Genomic DNA, 13,269 nt, shown 5'->3' with positions numbered 1-13,269 from the left:
AGTATTCACTTAAGGGGGCTGAATAATTTTGCACGCCCAATTTTTCAGTTTTTTATTTGTTAACAAAGTTTGAAATATCCAATAAATTTCGTTCCACTTCATGATTGTGTCCCACTTGTTGTTAATTCTTCACAAAAAATTACAGTTTTATATCTTTATGTTTGAAGCCTGAAATGTGGCAAAAGGTCGCAAAGTTTAAGGGGTCCGAATACTTTCGCAAGGCACTGTATGTAGCATAAAACAAATTGGCCTAAAATGTTAAAAAATTTTGATTTTTAAATTTTTTTGGGGAATTTCATATAAAAAAATGTGAAAAATATTGTTATTTTTGCAAAATTAACGCTATTTTTTTGTTTATAGTGCAAAAAGTAAAAATCGCACAGGTGATCAAATACCACCACAAGAAAGCTCTGTTTGTGGGGAAAAAAAAGACATTAAATTTGTTTAGGTACAGCGTCGCACGACCGCGCAATTGTCCGTTAAAATCACACAGTGCCAAATCGCAAAATAGGCCCTGGTCAGGAAGGGGGTAAAATCTTCTGGGGCTTAAGTGGTTAAGGCGTAACATTCCCCTCTGGGTGATCTCTGCACATTACAAGGATTATAACAAACTTTGTTGCAGATTCCTACCTTTTGTTATTCTGAAGAAATCCATGTTTGTTCCTCTGTGCCGAGTGGGTCAAATGAGAGTGGTTTCATAATTATCAACCAGCTGTGGCAGCTGAAGAGCTCTAATGAGGAAATCTGCTGGGCCTGCATCCCTTTAGCCGTGTTCCTATTGGGAGTATCTCACCAAAAATGACATTTTTGTTGCAGGGGATGCCAGAAATCGGACTTGTATCTTAGGCAGACTTGTGGGAAAATTTATGAGCCAATCACACAAGCAGAAAATTATGTTTTTGGGGTGTGGTGTTTACAAAACAGCTCCAGATAGCCATATTGCATTGCATTTTCAGAAAATTAGGGTCCTTTTACAGGGGCTTTCTGCTCAGCGGACTCCATTTTGCTCAGCGGGGATCAATCCGCAAATCCCTGCTGAGCAGGCAGATGACAGGTCCATCTCCGCTTACTTATCTATGGGAGATCGGATGAGAACGGACTGCCTGTCTATTTTCATCCGATCCGATCCTCCAGACGGATGGAAAATAGGGTTTCCATCTGTCTGGATTTCACGGACAGGATCAGATCGGATAGCAGCAGGTGTCAGCGGACATGTCATCGCTGACATCCGCTGCTCCATAGGGGTTCATGGAGCGGAATCCGATCAGGTCCACCTGAAAAACTGACAGCCCGTGTTATGGGGCCTTACAGTGGCTTCAGATTGAAAAGGAAAGGTAATTTTTAAACACTTCCTACCGGCGAATTGTAAAATGACGCCGTCCGGAATGCTTCCGCCCGTTCTTGCCTCTCTCCCCCGCCTCCGGATGCGCGCATTGCAGCGATCGGGGATGAGGCGTGTCCCTCGGGGCACAGCCAATCCCCGATCAGTGTAAAGAGTCAATAAAAAAATGGCTCTTTACTACGTGACCGGCTGTGCTCAATCACAGCCAGTCACAGAATGTCGACAAACTGCGGTAACTAGCTGTTACTGGGCACTCTTCCTCACACACCGATCCTGTGTGAGTAGTAGATTGCAGTAACAGCTAGTTAATGATTACAGTGCACACTAAAACACACTGATTGCCCCCCCCAATAAAGAGGACCTGTCACTAGCCCATCAAAGTACCTGTCACCACCCCATCAAGAACTCTGATGACAGGTACTCGGGTACTCTGATGGGCTGGTGAAAGGTACTTGGGTACTCTGATGACAGGTACTCGGGTACTCTGATGGGAGGTACTTGGGTACTCTGAGTACCTGACATCAGAGTACCTGTGTACCTGTCACCAGCCCATCAGAGTACCTGAGTACCTGTCATCGGAACACCCGAGTGCCTATCATCAGAGTACCTGTCATCGTAGTACCCGAGTACCTATCATCAGAGTACCCGTTATCGGAGTATCTGTCATCGGCCTACCCGAGTACCTGTCACCAGCCCAGAGTACCCGAGTACTTGTCTCCTGTCTCTAGCCCATCAGAGTACCCAAGTACCTCTCTGCAGCTCATCAGAGTACCTGAGTACTTGTCATCAGTGTACCCAAGTACCTGTCACCAGCCCATCAGAGTACCTGAGTACCTGTCTCCAGCCCTTCAGAGTACCTGAGTAACTATCTGCAGCCCATCAGAGTACATTTCATCAGTGTACCCGAGTACCTGTCACCAACCCATCAGAGTACCGAGTACCTGTCTCCAGCCCTTCAGAGTACCCGAGTACCTGTCTCCAGCCCATCAGGGTACCTGAGTACCTATCTGCAGCCCAATAGAGTACCCGAGTACCTGCCTCCAGCCCATCAGAGTACCCGAATACCTCTCTGCAGCCCATCATAGTACCCGAGTACCTACCTGCAGACCATCAGAGTACCCGAGTACCTGTCTCCAGCCCAGAGTATCTGTCTCTAGCCCAGAGTACCTGTCTCCAGCCCAGAGTACCCTAGTACCTGTCTTCAATCATCAGATTACCCGAGTACCTGCCTTCAGCCCATCAGAGTACCCGAATACCTCTCTGCAGCCCATCATAGTACCCGAGTACCTATCTGAAGACCATCAGAGTACCTGTCTCCAGCCCAGAGTATCTGTCTCTAGCCCAGAGTACCTGTCTCCAGCCCAGAGTACCCTAGTACCTGTCTTCACCCATCAGATTACTCGATTACCTGTCTCTAGCCCATCAGAGTACCCAAGTAACTCTCTGCAGCTCATCAAAAAACCTGAGTACCTATCTGCAGCCCATGCCTCATAGATTATGTGTTGGGGTGCTTGCTTTCCAAAATGGGGTCATTTTGTGGGCCTTCAAAAGTGTGATAGGTTGGAATGACATTAGATGTGTAATTTATGCTCCTAGAACGCCTGAAGGTGCTACTTGGATATTGGGCCTCTGTATATGGCCAGGTTGTGCAAAAGTCTCACACATGTGGTATCGCCATACTCCGGACGAGTAGCAAAATATATTTTAGAGTGTAATTTTTGCTATGTACATGCTATGTGTTAGAAATAGCTTATAAATTGACAACTTTGTGTAAAAAAAAAAAAAAATAAATAAGTTTTCATTTTCATTCCCCGTTTTCCAAAAACTTGTGGAAGAAAAATGACATGTTCAAAAGACTCATTATGCCTCGAAGAATATACATTGGGGTGTTTGCTTTAAAAAATGGCGTCATTTTGTGGGTAATTTAATTATCCTGGTGCTCCAAGACCTTCAAAAGTGTGATAGGTCGTTAGGAAATTATATGTGTAATTTATGCTTCTAGAACACTCCTTGCACATTGGGCCTCTGTGTATGGCCAAGCCGTGTAAAAGTGTCACACATGTGGTATCACCATACTCAGGAGGAGTAGCAGAATGTATTTTGGGGTGTAATTGCAAGTATGCATATACTGTGTGTGAGAAATAACTTATTATGACAATTTGTATTGACTGAGTAATTATCATTCAAAATGTGAGCGCGCTGAAAGCTGAAAATTGGTCTGGGCAGGAAGGGGGTGAAAGTGTCCTGTATTGAAGTGGTTAATACCATTCAACCACAATATTTTTTGTGTCACAATTGTATAAGCTATATTGTTTTTTCTTTATTTGGTGATTTTTTTTCCCACGAAAGTGGAGTTATCCTTTCGGCCCCTTTCACACATACGGACCGTTCATTTCATCAGTTCAGTCAAGTCAAAATGGATGACGTATTCACCAGTTTTTCATCCCGTTTTCGTCAGTTTTTTCTTCCTTTTTTTTTTTTTTTTACATCCACTACCAAAGCAAAAACGGATGAAAAACGGACCGTTTGTCAGTTTACATCTGTTTTTAATCGAATCCATTTTTTTAACGGAAGAAAAATAGGGCTTTCATCCACTCAAAAAAACGGACATTGATGGAAGTGGATGAAAACGGATATAAATGGATGATCATCCGTTTTTCCATAGAAATGCATTGATGTCCGTTTTTCATCCGTCAACGGATGGATGAAAAACTGACAAACGGTCCGTATGTTTGAAAGGGGCCTTAGGGTTAAAGTGGTTGTAAAACCCACTTTAATTACTTTTACCTATAGGTAAGCCTATATTAAAGAGGTTGTAAACTCATTCAAATTTATTTTTTTTTTTTTCCAACCTGAAAGAGAAACACATAATGAGCTAGTATGCATCGCATACTAGCTCATTATGAAATACTTACCTTAGAACGAGCCCCCGCTGTGCCGCCCGCTTACCTGTATGACGGGCGACATGTCCAGTCGCCGTCTTCCGGGATCGCGGCATTCGGCCATCTGATTGGCCGGACCCGCAATTACGTCACTCCCGCGCATGCGCGCGGGAGCCGATGGTCACGGCACGGGGCTCTGAAGGAACCGCACCAGCGGCCGTTCCTTCAGAGTGCATGCGCCAGTGATGTCACTGGCTGCATTTAAGGTAAATATCTCCTAAACGGTACATGTTTAGGAGATATTTACAGTACCTATAGGTAAGCCTTATCATAGGCTTACCTATAGGTAAAAGTTGCAGAAGAAGGTTTACTTCCTCTTTAAGGCTTACCTATAGGTGCTGTAAATATCTCCTAAACTTGCACCATTTAGGAGATATTTACAGTGCATGCAGCCGATGACGTCATTGGTGCATGCGCTCTGAAGAAACAGCCGCCCGTGCTGTTTCTTCAGAACCCTGTGCCCTGACTGGCGGCTCCCGCGCACATGACGTCACGAGTGACGTCACGCGGCTCCAGCCAGTAATACAGCTGGAGTCCGCAGACCCAGAAGAAGACAGATGAAGATGGATGCGACAGCAGGTACAACGCGGGCTTTGTTGCAGGTGTCACATAATGTGTGATGCATACTAGCATATTATGCATCTACTTTGCAGGGGAAAAAAAAAAGAAAAAAGTTTTTCAAGAGTTTACTTCCTCTTTTAGAAAAAAAGAGGGTGAAAAAATGCACTGGACTGCATCAAAAACACGCATGCAGACTGCGTTTCTATGGTGTGAACTGGCCCTAAAGGTGAAAAACCTTGAGATTTTACAACCACTTTAATTCATTTCAGTGGCTGGAACAAATTATTACTCTGACCAAGAAAATGGATTAAGTGCGGGTTCACACTAATGCGATCACAGACATCGCATATGATTCGGAGCGCACTGCTCCTAAAATCACACGCGATGTCTGTGGTGCGAATTCAGCCATACAGTTTGTATGGTTGAATTCGCACTGCAATCGCAATGAACTCGCACAGGACCCTTTTTTTGGTCCACAGCAGAATCGGATCTCATGGTGGTTCACACTAGTGCGATCCGATTCATGTGCAAACTGTCAAATCGCACTGCGATATGCAATCTGAGCTGGGGGTGTCGTTAAATTTGAATTGACAACCCCAGTGTATCGCATATGGCAGTGTGAACTGCCTGTTCTGCTGATGCGATGCGGGAACAAGCAGTATGTTCGCAGTGTTCCCTCATTGCAATAGTGTGAATCGGGACTAAAGCCCAAGCGTTTGGCGTCCCTAAACGCCTTTTAGGCGCATTGTTAACACTGATTTTTTTCCTGCCACGAGAAAGGTGTTCAGAAGAGCTGGGCAAAAATGCAGCTTGCATAAAGGCTTCATTCTGAATGGCTACCCCAATATGTTCTGCAACTCACTGCAGTACGACATACAGCCTCCAGTGCTTAGTGCCGCAATAAAACTTATAAGCTTCCTGCTGTAGCACACTGCATGAAGGTTTAAAAATAGCTAAAACCTTCCACCAGTGCAATAAAATCCTCTACAGACTGAAAAAAAAGTAAAACATTTTTTGCTATCGGAAGATAATAACCAATATCGGCTGTCACCGTCTCCTCAGCTCTAACTCCCCGTCCCCTCACCTCAGCTTAACAGCGAGGGGCGTGGCATAACGCGGAAGTGTGGGAATGTGACGTTGCCGACTCGAATGCGTGCTGTACGTGATTGCATCACCCACCAAAATATCCAGAGGAGTCATGGCTGCCAGGAGAGGTAGGAGACGAGGGGTCATTGGAAGTGTGTGTACATGGCGGGAGTGGGGTGTATAGCGCTGTATGTGGGTGTTTGGGGGATGCAGGTGATTCCTTTAATGCTCTTCTCTGTTCTTTAAACTTCTTACAGCAGACAGAGGGGGACTAGTACAGGGTTCAGGTCACATATGATACGATAGGTAGATACTGCTGGGTTATAGTGGGAGGAAAATCTCTTAGTAAGCCCTGTTATTTTAGTAGACTTGATGGGACTGATCTTTATAATTATTGGATCTGAGCAGGAAGTCTATGATAACAAAACCTATTCCTGAGGAATTCTTCCACTGAGCCCTGTGGACTGCTAGACTCAAAGTGTTGTAAGATATCAATGGATAATGCTTAAAGTGCTTGTTAAGCCACTGTGTGATCTTTACATCATCCCATCTGTTAGATTACAAACTGTATCCTAGGGTCTGTGCTTTTATTTAAAAAACAAAAACTGATTTCTACCTGTTTTCACAGCTCCTATCGGTGATCACGTGACTCCCAACTCTCTTCTCTCCCCGTCTGACATCTCCAGGGGGCGGGGCTGAGAACTTACTCTGACGTCAGCTGGGGAGGAAAGGTGAAGAGAGGCCTGGGAGTCACGTGAGCGCCGGGAGGCGCTGTGAAAACGGGTATAAATTGGCTTTTTTTTTTTTTTTTAAATAAAGCACAGACCCTAGGATACAGTTTGTAATCTAACAGAGGGGATGATGTAAAGATCACAGTTTTGTTGCAGCTGGGAGGGAGCAGAGCGGCGCTAGTGAGCTGACAGGCAGGGAGGGGACTGGGGAGGAGGACAGAGGAGAGCTGCGGATGACTGAGACACGTACAATGACCACGGTGTCAGGGCTCAGCAGCCATGATACACCGTGGTCCGTGTACAGGGAGGAGGGTACAAACTGGCAGGACCAGCCAGGTATTTTAGGTGCTATGGGGGGGGGGCAAATTACGCAGCACAAGCACTATGCTGTATATTCTGCTTTAAGGCAGCGGTTCTTAACTCTGGGCCTCGGGACCCACCAACAGGCCAGGTTTGCAAGATGACTAAATTACATCACAGGTGATCTCATTTGCTGCTCAGTGATTGCAGTATTCTAGTCTGCATCTCCCCAAGGTAATACTTAAAATCTGGCCTGTTAGTGGGTCCCGGGAACTGGAGTTGAGAACCACTGCTTTTTTTTTTGGTAACACTTTAAAGGAGACCTATGACTTTATAAAACATTACACTTTCATTCTCATCTGTGTGCTGCAGCTGTTCTCCACCAAGTGATCGCGTAATCGGGCAGACCGATGTCTGTCAGCTTCCGCTCTGCGCCTCTAGCACTCATTGGAACAAAGGGACGGACACAGCTGACTTTGGCTGTCCGCTGTGTGCTGAGAGGCGGAGCCAGCTGTCAATCGGGCAGCTGGCTGGACCCTCTCAATATTTTCCAGATCCATTCAGAGCCCTCGAGTGGCTCTGCCACATAAGCTGACAGCAGGCCGCAGTCCTCTTTAAACTGTCTATGGCTCACAGGAGCACAAAATTAAAGTGATTGTACAGGCAGAAGGTTTTTATCTTAATGCATTCTATGGATTAGGATAAAAAACTTTTGTGTGCAGCAGCCCCCTTAATAGTTACCTGAGACTGCTCTAGATCCTGCGATGCTGCAGGAGTTTCTCCGCTGCCCGGGACTCCCCTCGTTGGCTTAAACATCAGAGCGGCACCACTGGCTCATGCTGCTGTTAATCAAAATCAGTACTCCTCAGGCACTCGACAGGAGGGAGGGGCCAGGAGCTCCGACTAGGAACCCGAGAAAAGGAGGTTCTGGGCTGCTCTTTGCAAAATCACTGCACATGTTTGTTATTTTTAACTAAAAAAACAAGTCTTTAAAATCAATTAAGTGCACCCCTGTGACCTACAACAGAAGTATGACCAAAAAAAAAAAAAAAAAGCTTTGGCCATTCTTCTCTTTGAGGCCTCGTTCACACCATGGTGCAGAGATATTTTTTCTGCACGTGTTCTGCAAGGGCTCAATGAAAACAATAGTTCCCTATGTGCCCAGTTCACACCACAATGTACAGATTTTTTCTGAGCAGGAATCTGCAACATGTATGCCTGGGCTCGACAAAACCCACGTTGCTATGGCGACTAAAAACGGCTACACTGCAGCTTAGTGTAGTCTGGATTCCCCTGCGGATGCACGGGCGAAGGTCAGGTTGACCAGTAATTGAGTCTGTGGCTTTGCGGCCTGCTGGAGCAGGATACACGCTCCTTTGTGTGAACCAGCATCCTCCTCTGGTGGACGGGGTTGTGATGAGCGCTGAGGGCTTCCCTTGCTTGCTCCCACTGCCAGCCCACATCTGACGTCTCCTTCCCAGTTTGACAGCTGGGTGCTGGGGTTGCAGTTGGGGGCTTGATCTTGTCGCCCTTTCTTCACCACTGGGGAGTGCTGCCTGTCAATGCTCCTCAGTGCAGCTTATCAGCACACATCAGCGAAGGAAAAAATGAGTTATTTGCAAAATTTTATAACAAACTAAAAAAAAAAGATGGTGGTTTTTTTTTTTTTTTGGAACCAGGCGTGAGCAATTCCTATCGCCCGACACCCCAGACATGCAGTTCCAAGTGTCGGGCAGCTGATTTAGAAAACTGGCTCCTAACTTTTTTTAGCTGGTCCCTAGATTTAAAGCAGATTTGTCAAGCAAATGTACAGTGCCTTGCAAAAGTATTCAGCCCCCTTGAACTTTTGGACCTTTTGCCACATTTCAGGCTTCAAACATAAAGATATAAAACTGTAATTTTTTGTGAAGAATCAACAAGTGCGAAACAATCATGAAGTGGAACAAAATTTATTGGATGTTTCAAACTTTTTTAACAAATAAAAAACTGAAAAATTGGGCGTGCAAAATTATTCAGCCCCCTTAAGTTAATACTTTGTAGCGCCACCTTTTGCTGCGATTACAGCTGTAAGTCGCTTGGGGTATGTCTCTATCAGTTTTGCACATCGAGAGACTGAAATTTTTGCCCATTCCTTGCAAAACAGCTCGAGCTCAGTGAGGTTGGATGGAGAGAGTTTGTGAACAGCAGTTTTCAGTTCTTTCCATAGATTCTCGATTGGATTCAGGTCTGGATTTTGACTTTGCCATTTTAACACCTGGATATGTTTATTTGTGAACCATTCCATTGTAGATTTTGCTTTATGTTTTGGATCATTGTCTTGTTGGAAGACAAATCTCCATCCCAGTCTCAGGTCTTTTGCAGACTCCATCAGATTTTCTTCCAGAATGGTCCTGTATTTGGCTCCATCCATCTTCCCATCAATTTTAACCATCTTCCCTGTCCCTGCTGAAGAAAAGCAGGCCCAAACCATGATGCTGCCACCACCATTTTTGACAGTGGGGATGGTGTGTTCAGGGTGATGAGCTGTGTTGCTTTTACGCCAAACATAACGTTTTGCATTGTTGCCAAAAAGTTCGATTTTGGTTTCATCTGACCAGAGCACCTTCTTCCACATGTTTGGTGTGTCTCCCAGGTGGCTTGTGGCAAACTTTAAACTTTTTATGGATATTTTTAAGAAATGGCTTTCTTCTTGCCACTCAGATTTGTGCAGTATACGACTGATTGTTGTCCTATGGACAGAGTCTTCCACCTCAGCTGTAGATCTCTGCAGTTCATCCAGAGTGATCATGGGCCTCTTGGCTGCATCTCTGATCAGTCTTCTCCTTGTATGAGCTGAAAGTTTAGAGGCATGGCCAGGTCTTCGTAGATTTGCAGAGGTCTGATACTCCTTCCATTTCAATATTATCACTTGCACAGTGCTCCTTGGGATGTTTAAAGCTTGGGAAATCTTTTTGTATCCAAATCCGGCTTTAAACTTCTCCACAACAGTATCTCGGACCTGCCTGGTGTGTTCCTTGTTCTTCATGATGCTCTTTGCCCTTTAAACGGACCTCTGAGACTATCACAGTGCAGGTGCATTTATACGGAGACTTGATTACACCCTGGTGGATTCTATTTACCATCATTAGTCATTTAGGTCAACATTGGATCATTCAGAGATCCTCACTGAACTTCTGGAGAGAGTTTGCTGCACTGAAAGTAAAGGGGCTGAATAATTTTGCACGCCCAATTTTTCAGTTTTTTATTTGTTAACAAAGTTTGAAATATCCAATAAATTTCGTTCCACTTCATGATTGTGTCCCACTTGTTGATTCTTCAAAAAGAATTACAGTTTTACATCTTTATGTTTGAAGCCTGAAATGTGGCAAAAGGTCGAAAAGTTCAAGGGGGCCGAATACTTTCGCAATGCACTGTATGTGTATGCAGTTTTCTTCGTGGAAAAAAATGACATGAAATCAACATTGGTGTGAACAGAGCACATAAGGGACTTGCATAAAAACCAGGGCTGTGGAGTCGGAGTCGAAGAGTCGGAGGAAATTTTGTGTACCTGGAGTCGGCAAACGATACTCCGACTCCTACTAAATTTAGATTGGAATTTAAAAAAAGCAAGTTTAAATGTCCCGATTCACAAAAAGTTATAATTAATGACTTAGTATAAGGAAACTTACAATTGAGGAGGCCAAATGTAAAAAGCAAGAACTACAGAAAGTTCTGAAAGGACGTTTTGTCTTCCTTAAAATGGATGCATGCACACGTCACAGAGTCAATTATTTTGCTATTAATGTTAGATTTGTGGATGAAAATAACAAAACAATAACACGGACCCTCGGATTAAAGGACACTCAGGCACATCACACCAGTGATTACCTTTAGAAGTTAGTGGAGGGTGTTCTAGAAGATTTTGAAATTACAAAGGAACAGATTTTATGTGTTGTGACAGATAACGCTTCTAACATGTTGAGCACAATTGAGAAGATGAACGCAGATGAAGAAGGTAACAAACAGATATTAGAGTTAAGCCCCGTACACACGTACCGATGGTCGGCTTACAAATGTTCCTCTTTTCTCCCCGGGATGTCGGTGTCTGCTGAAAAGTGCAAAGACAGCACAAGGACAGCACAAGAATTTTGTCCGCCGACTGCAGAAGTGATGTCATGTAATGGTTAACTTTCCCTGTGTTTTCTATTTTCTGAGCATGCCCAGTCTTGCAAATCTGCGGTCTGTCGGCCGAATTGTGTACTGACAGGCGAACAATCGTCCGTTCTGGTGTCGGCATACAAAAATTTTCATGTTTGCAAGAAAGACTTTTGTCCGCGGATTGTGCGCAGACATCTGTCGGAGGCACCATACTAACACGCGTACAATCGGCAGATCCTTCGTCCACCGACGTTTGTATGCCGACGATCGGTACGTGTGTACGGGCCTTTAGAGGAAGTTTTTAACAACCCCCTATATCCCCCTGGACTAAATATCAAAGCCTTCCATTGGTGGCTTAACAAGGGCCTATTTCGCATTGGACACTTCTTTAACTCTATGGGGCCCCTTTCTTTCCCACACTGTGTCAATTTCCTCACAATGCCCCTCACTGAGAGATATCGCCACTTCAAGATATCACATTTCCTCCACTCCATATGGGACGATAAACCTGACCCTCCACAAATTACTCTTTATGAACGCTGGTGCTCGGAAACCAGGGACCCAAGGGGAGGGATTTCCCTCATCTATTCAATACTATCCAACAGCGATGTCCAACCTGCATATGCGCTAGCCTGGGAGAGGGACCTGGAAATGGAGTGATACCTGGACGACTGGGGTTTTCGCCTTCAACGCTCCTTTACAGGTATACTGAATGTTTCTCTCATCGAAGCTAATGTTAAATTGCTCACCAGATGGTACCTGGTCCCTACCCGCATTGCGGCCATGTTTCCAAACGCCTCTCCACAGTGCTTTAGGAGCTGCGGTTTATCTGGTGACCACTTGCACACTTGGTGGGCCTGCCCCAAGATTAGGCTATTCTGGAATACATTATTCCAGATCATTCGTAAAGTACTTGATCACCCCATCGCTCAGTCCCCACAAATTGCACTTCTCAACGTCAAGGTCCCTAAACTCTCTAAACCTGCTCAGAAACTCCATTTTATGCTCCTGGGAGCCAAACTCACCATAGCCAGAGCATTGAAAACACCCAGGGTGTCCATCAGGGAAACCAAACCTAAGATCTCCTGGATCATGTCACAGGATAAAATCTCTGGTATTATCAATAATAATGTGGTTAAATTTGAGACCATCTGGGAACCCTGGGCTAATTATGTACAGGTTTCTATTTGATCTGGCCGCCAGACCCTCTTTCTTTTTCCTTTTTTCTCTCCTTATTTCAGCTAACCTCTTGAGCCTCCTATGCTCTTATTCCCTTCTACCCCCTTCCTGTCTATCCTACCTTACTCCCCCCCCCCCCCCCCACCCTTCTTTGCAGCCCTACCACTCTTGGGGCTTTCTCTGAAAGGGGAATGTGCTGGACCTATATGTCTCGCTACCCATTGGGGGCATGGTGTCCCCTCATACTTCCCCTCCTGGAGATACCCTCCGCCTTACCTCGTTGTATATTGCCTGTGGTTTATTCTTGGGCTTTGCATCCCTCTATATGGGGACTCGACCCTCTGCATCCTGTTTCAGCTCCCATAGCGTGTTGTGGGTGGATCTTTGGACTATCCTCTTTGACCTCAACACAGTCGGTTAATGGATATGCCCCCCCCTCGAATGTTAGTACACCTCAATTTTATATGTATGGTATTCAGGACCATATCTAGCCTGATCGTTTTACCATGTTTGTTGTATTTTGTACTTGACTTTTTCCTCAATAAAAATCAATGAAAGAAAAGAGTTAGAGGAAGACAGTTCTGCAAGTATTGGAGAAAATATAGAAACTGAAGACAATGCTGACATTTTTTTAGACAACTTTGTTGAAGAAGCATTGACGCTTGCTACTATTCATCATATGCGATGTGCTGTTCATACACTGCAACTTGCCATAAGAGATGGATTAAAAGATCGCCATGCAGCTACACTAATTGGCAAATTACGGCAAGTAACTGTTGCAGCCAGGGCCCCAAAAACAGATGCAATTTTGAAAAGACCTGCAGGAAAAGGAGCCATTTTGGATCAAACAACTTGCTGGGGAAGCACTTATTTAATGGTGAAGCGTTTGCTTGAACTTAGACTTCATAGAAGAAATGGACAATGAAAATCTTGCATTAACTGAAAGCCAGTGGACACAAACAAAAGAGCTGGAGAACCTTCTTTCTCACCC

General features: G+C 44.8%; 2 protein-coding genes across 2 annotated transcripts in view; one reads left to right on the top strand and one right to left on the bottom strand.

The window, feature by feature from the left end:
- The window catches only part of KDM6A (lysine demethylase 6A), a 794,872-nt gene that overhangs the window by 543,679 nt on the left and 237,924 nt on the right, over window positions 1-13,269 (bottom strand). The gene's annotated exons all lie outside the window — the stretch shown is intronic.
- The window catches only part of FUNDC1 (FUN14 domain containing 1), a 39,926-nt gene continuing 32,625 nt past the window's right edge, over window positions 5,969-13,269 (top strand). The window contains exon 1 of the mRNA XM_082248368.1: window positions 5,969-6,059. Coding sequence (XP_082104494.1) covers window positions 6,044-6,059 — 16 coding nt within the window. The 5' untranslated portion in view covers window positions 5,969-6,043. The remainder of the gene's footprint in view (window positions 6,060-13,269) is intronic.

The sequence above is a fragment of the Pelophylax lessonae genome (genome assembly GCF_965119305.1).
Source record: "Pelophylax lessonae genome assembly, chromosome: 2".
NCBI classification, from domain to species: Eukaryota; Metazoa; Chordata; class Amphibia; order Anura; family Ranidae; genus Pelophylax; species Pelophylax lessonae.
The sequence above is the reverse complement of the archived record's forward strand: the minus strand, read 5'-3'. Positions and strand labels throughout refer to the sequence as shown.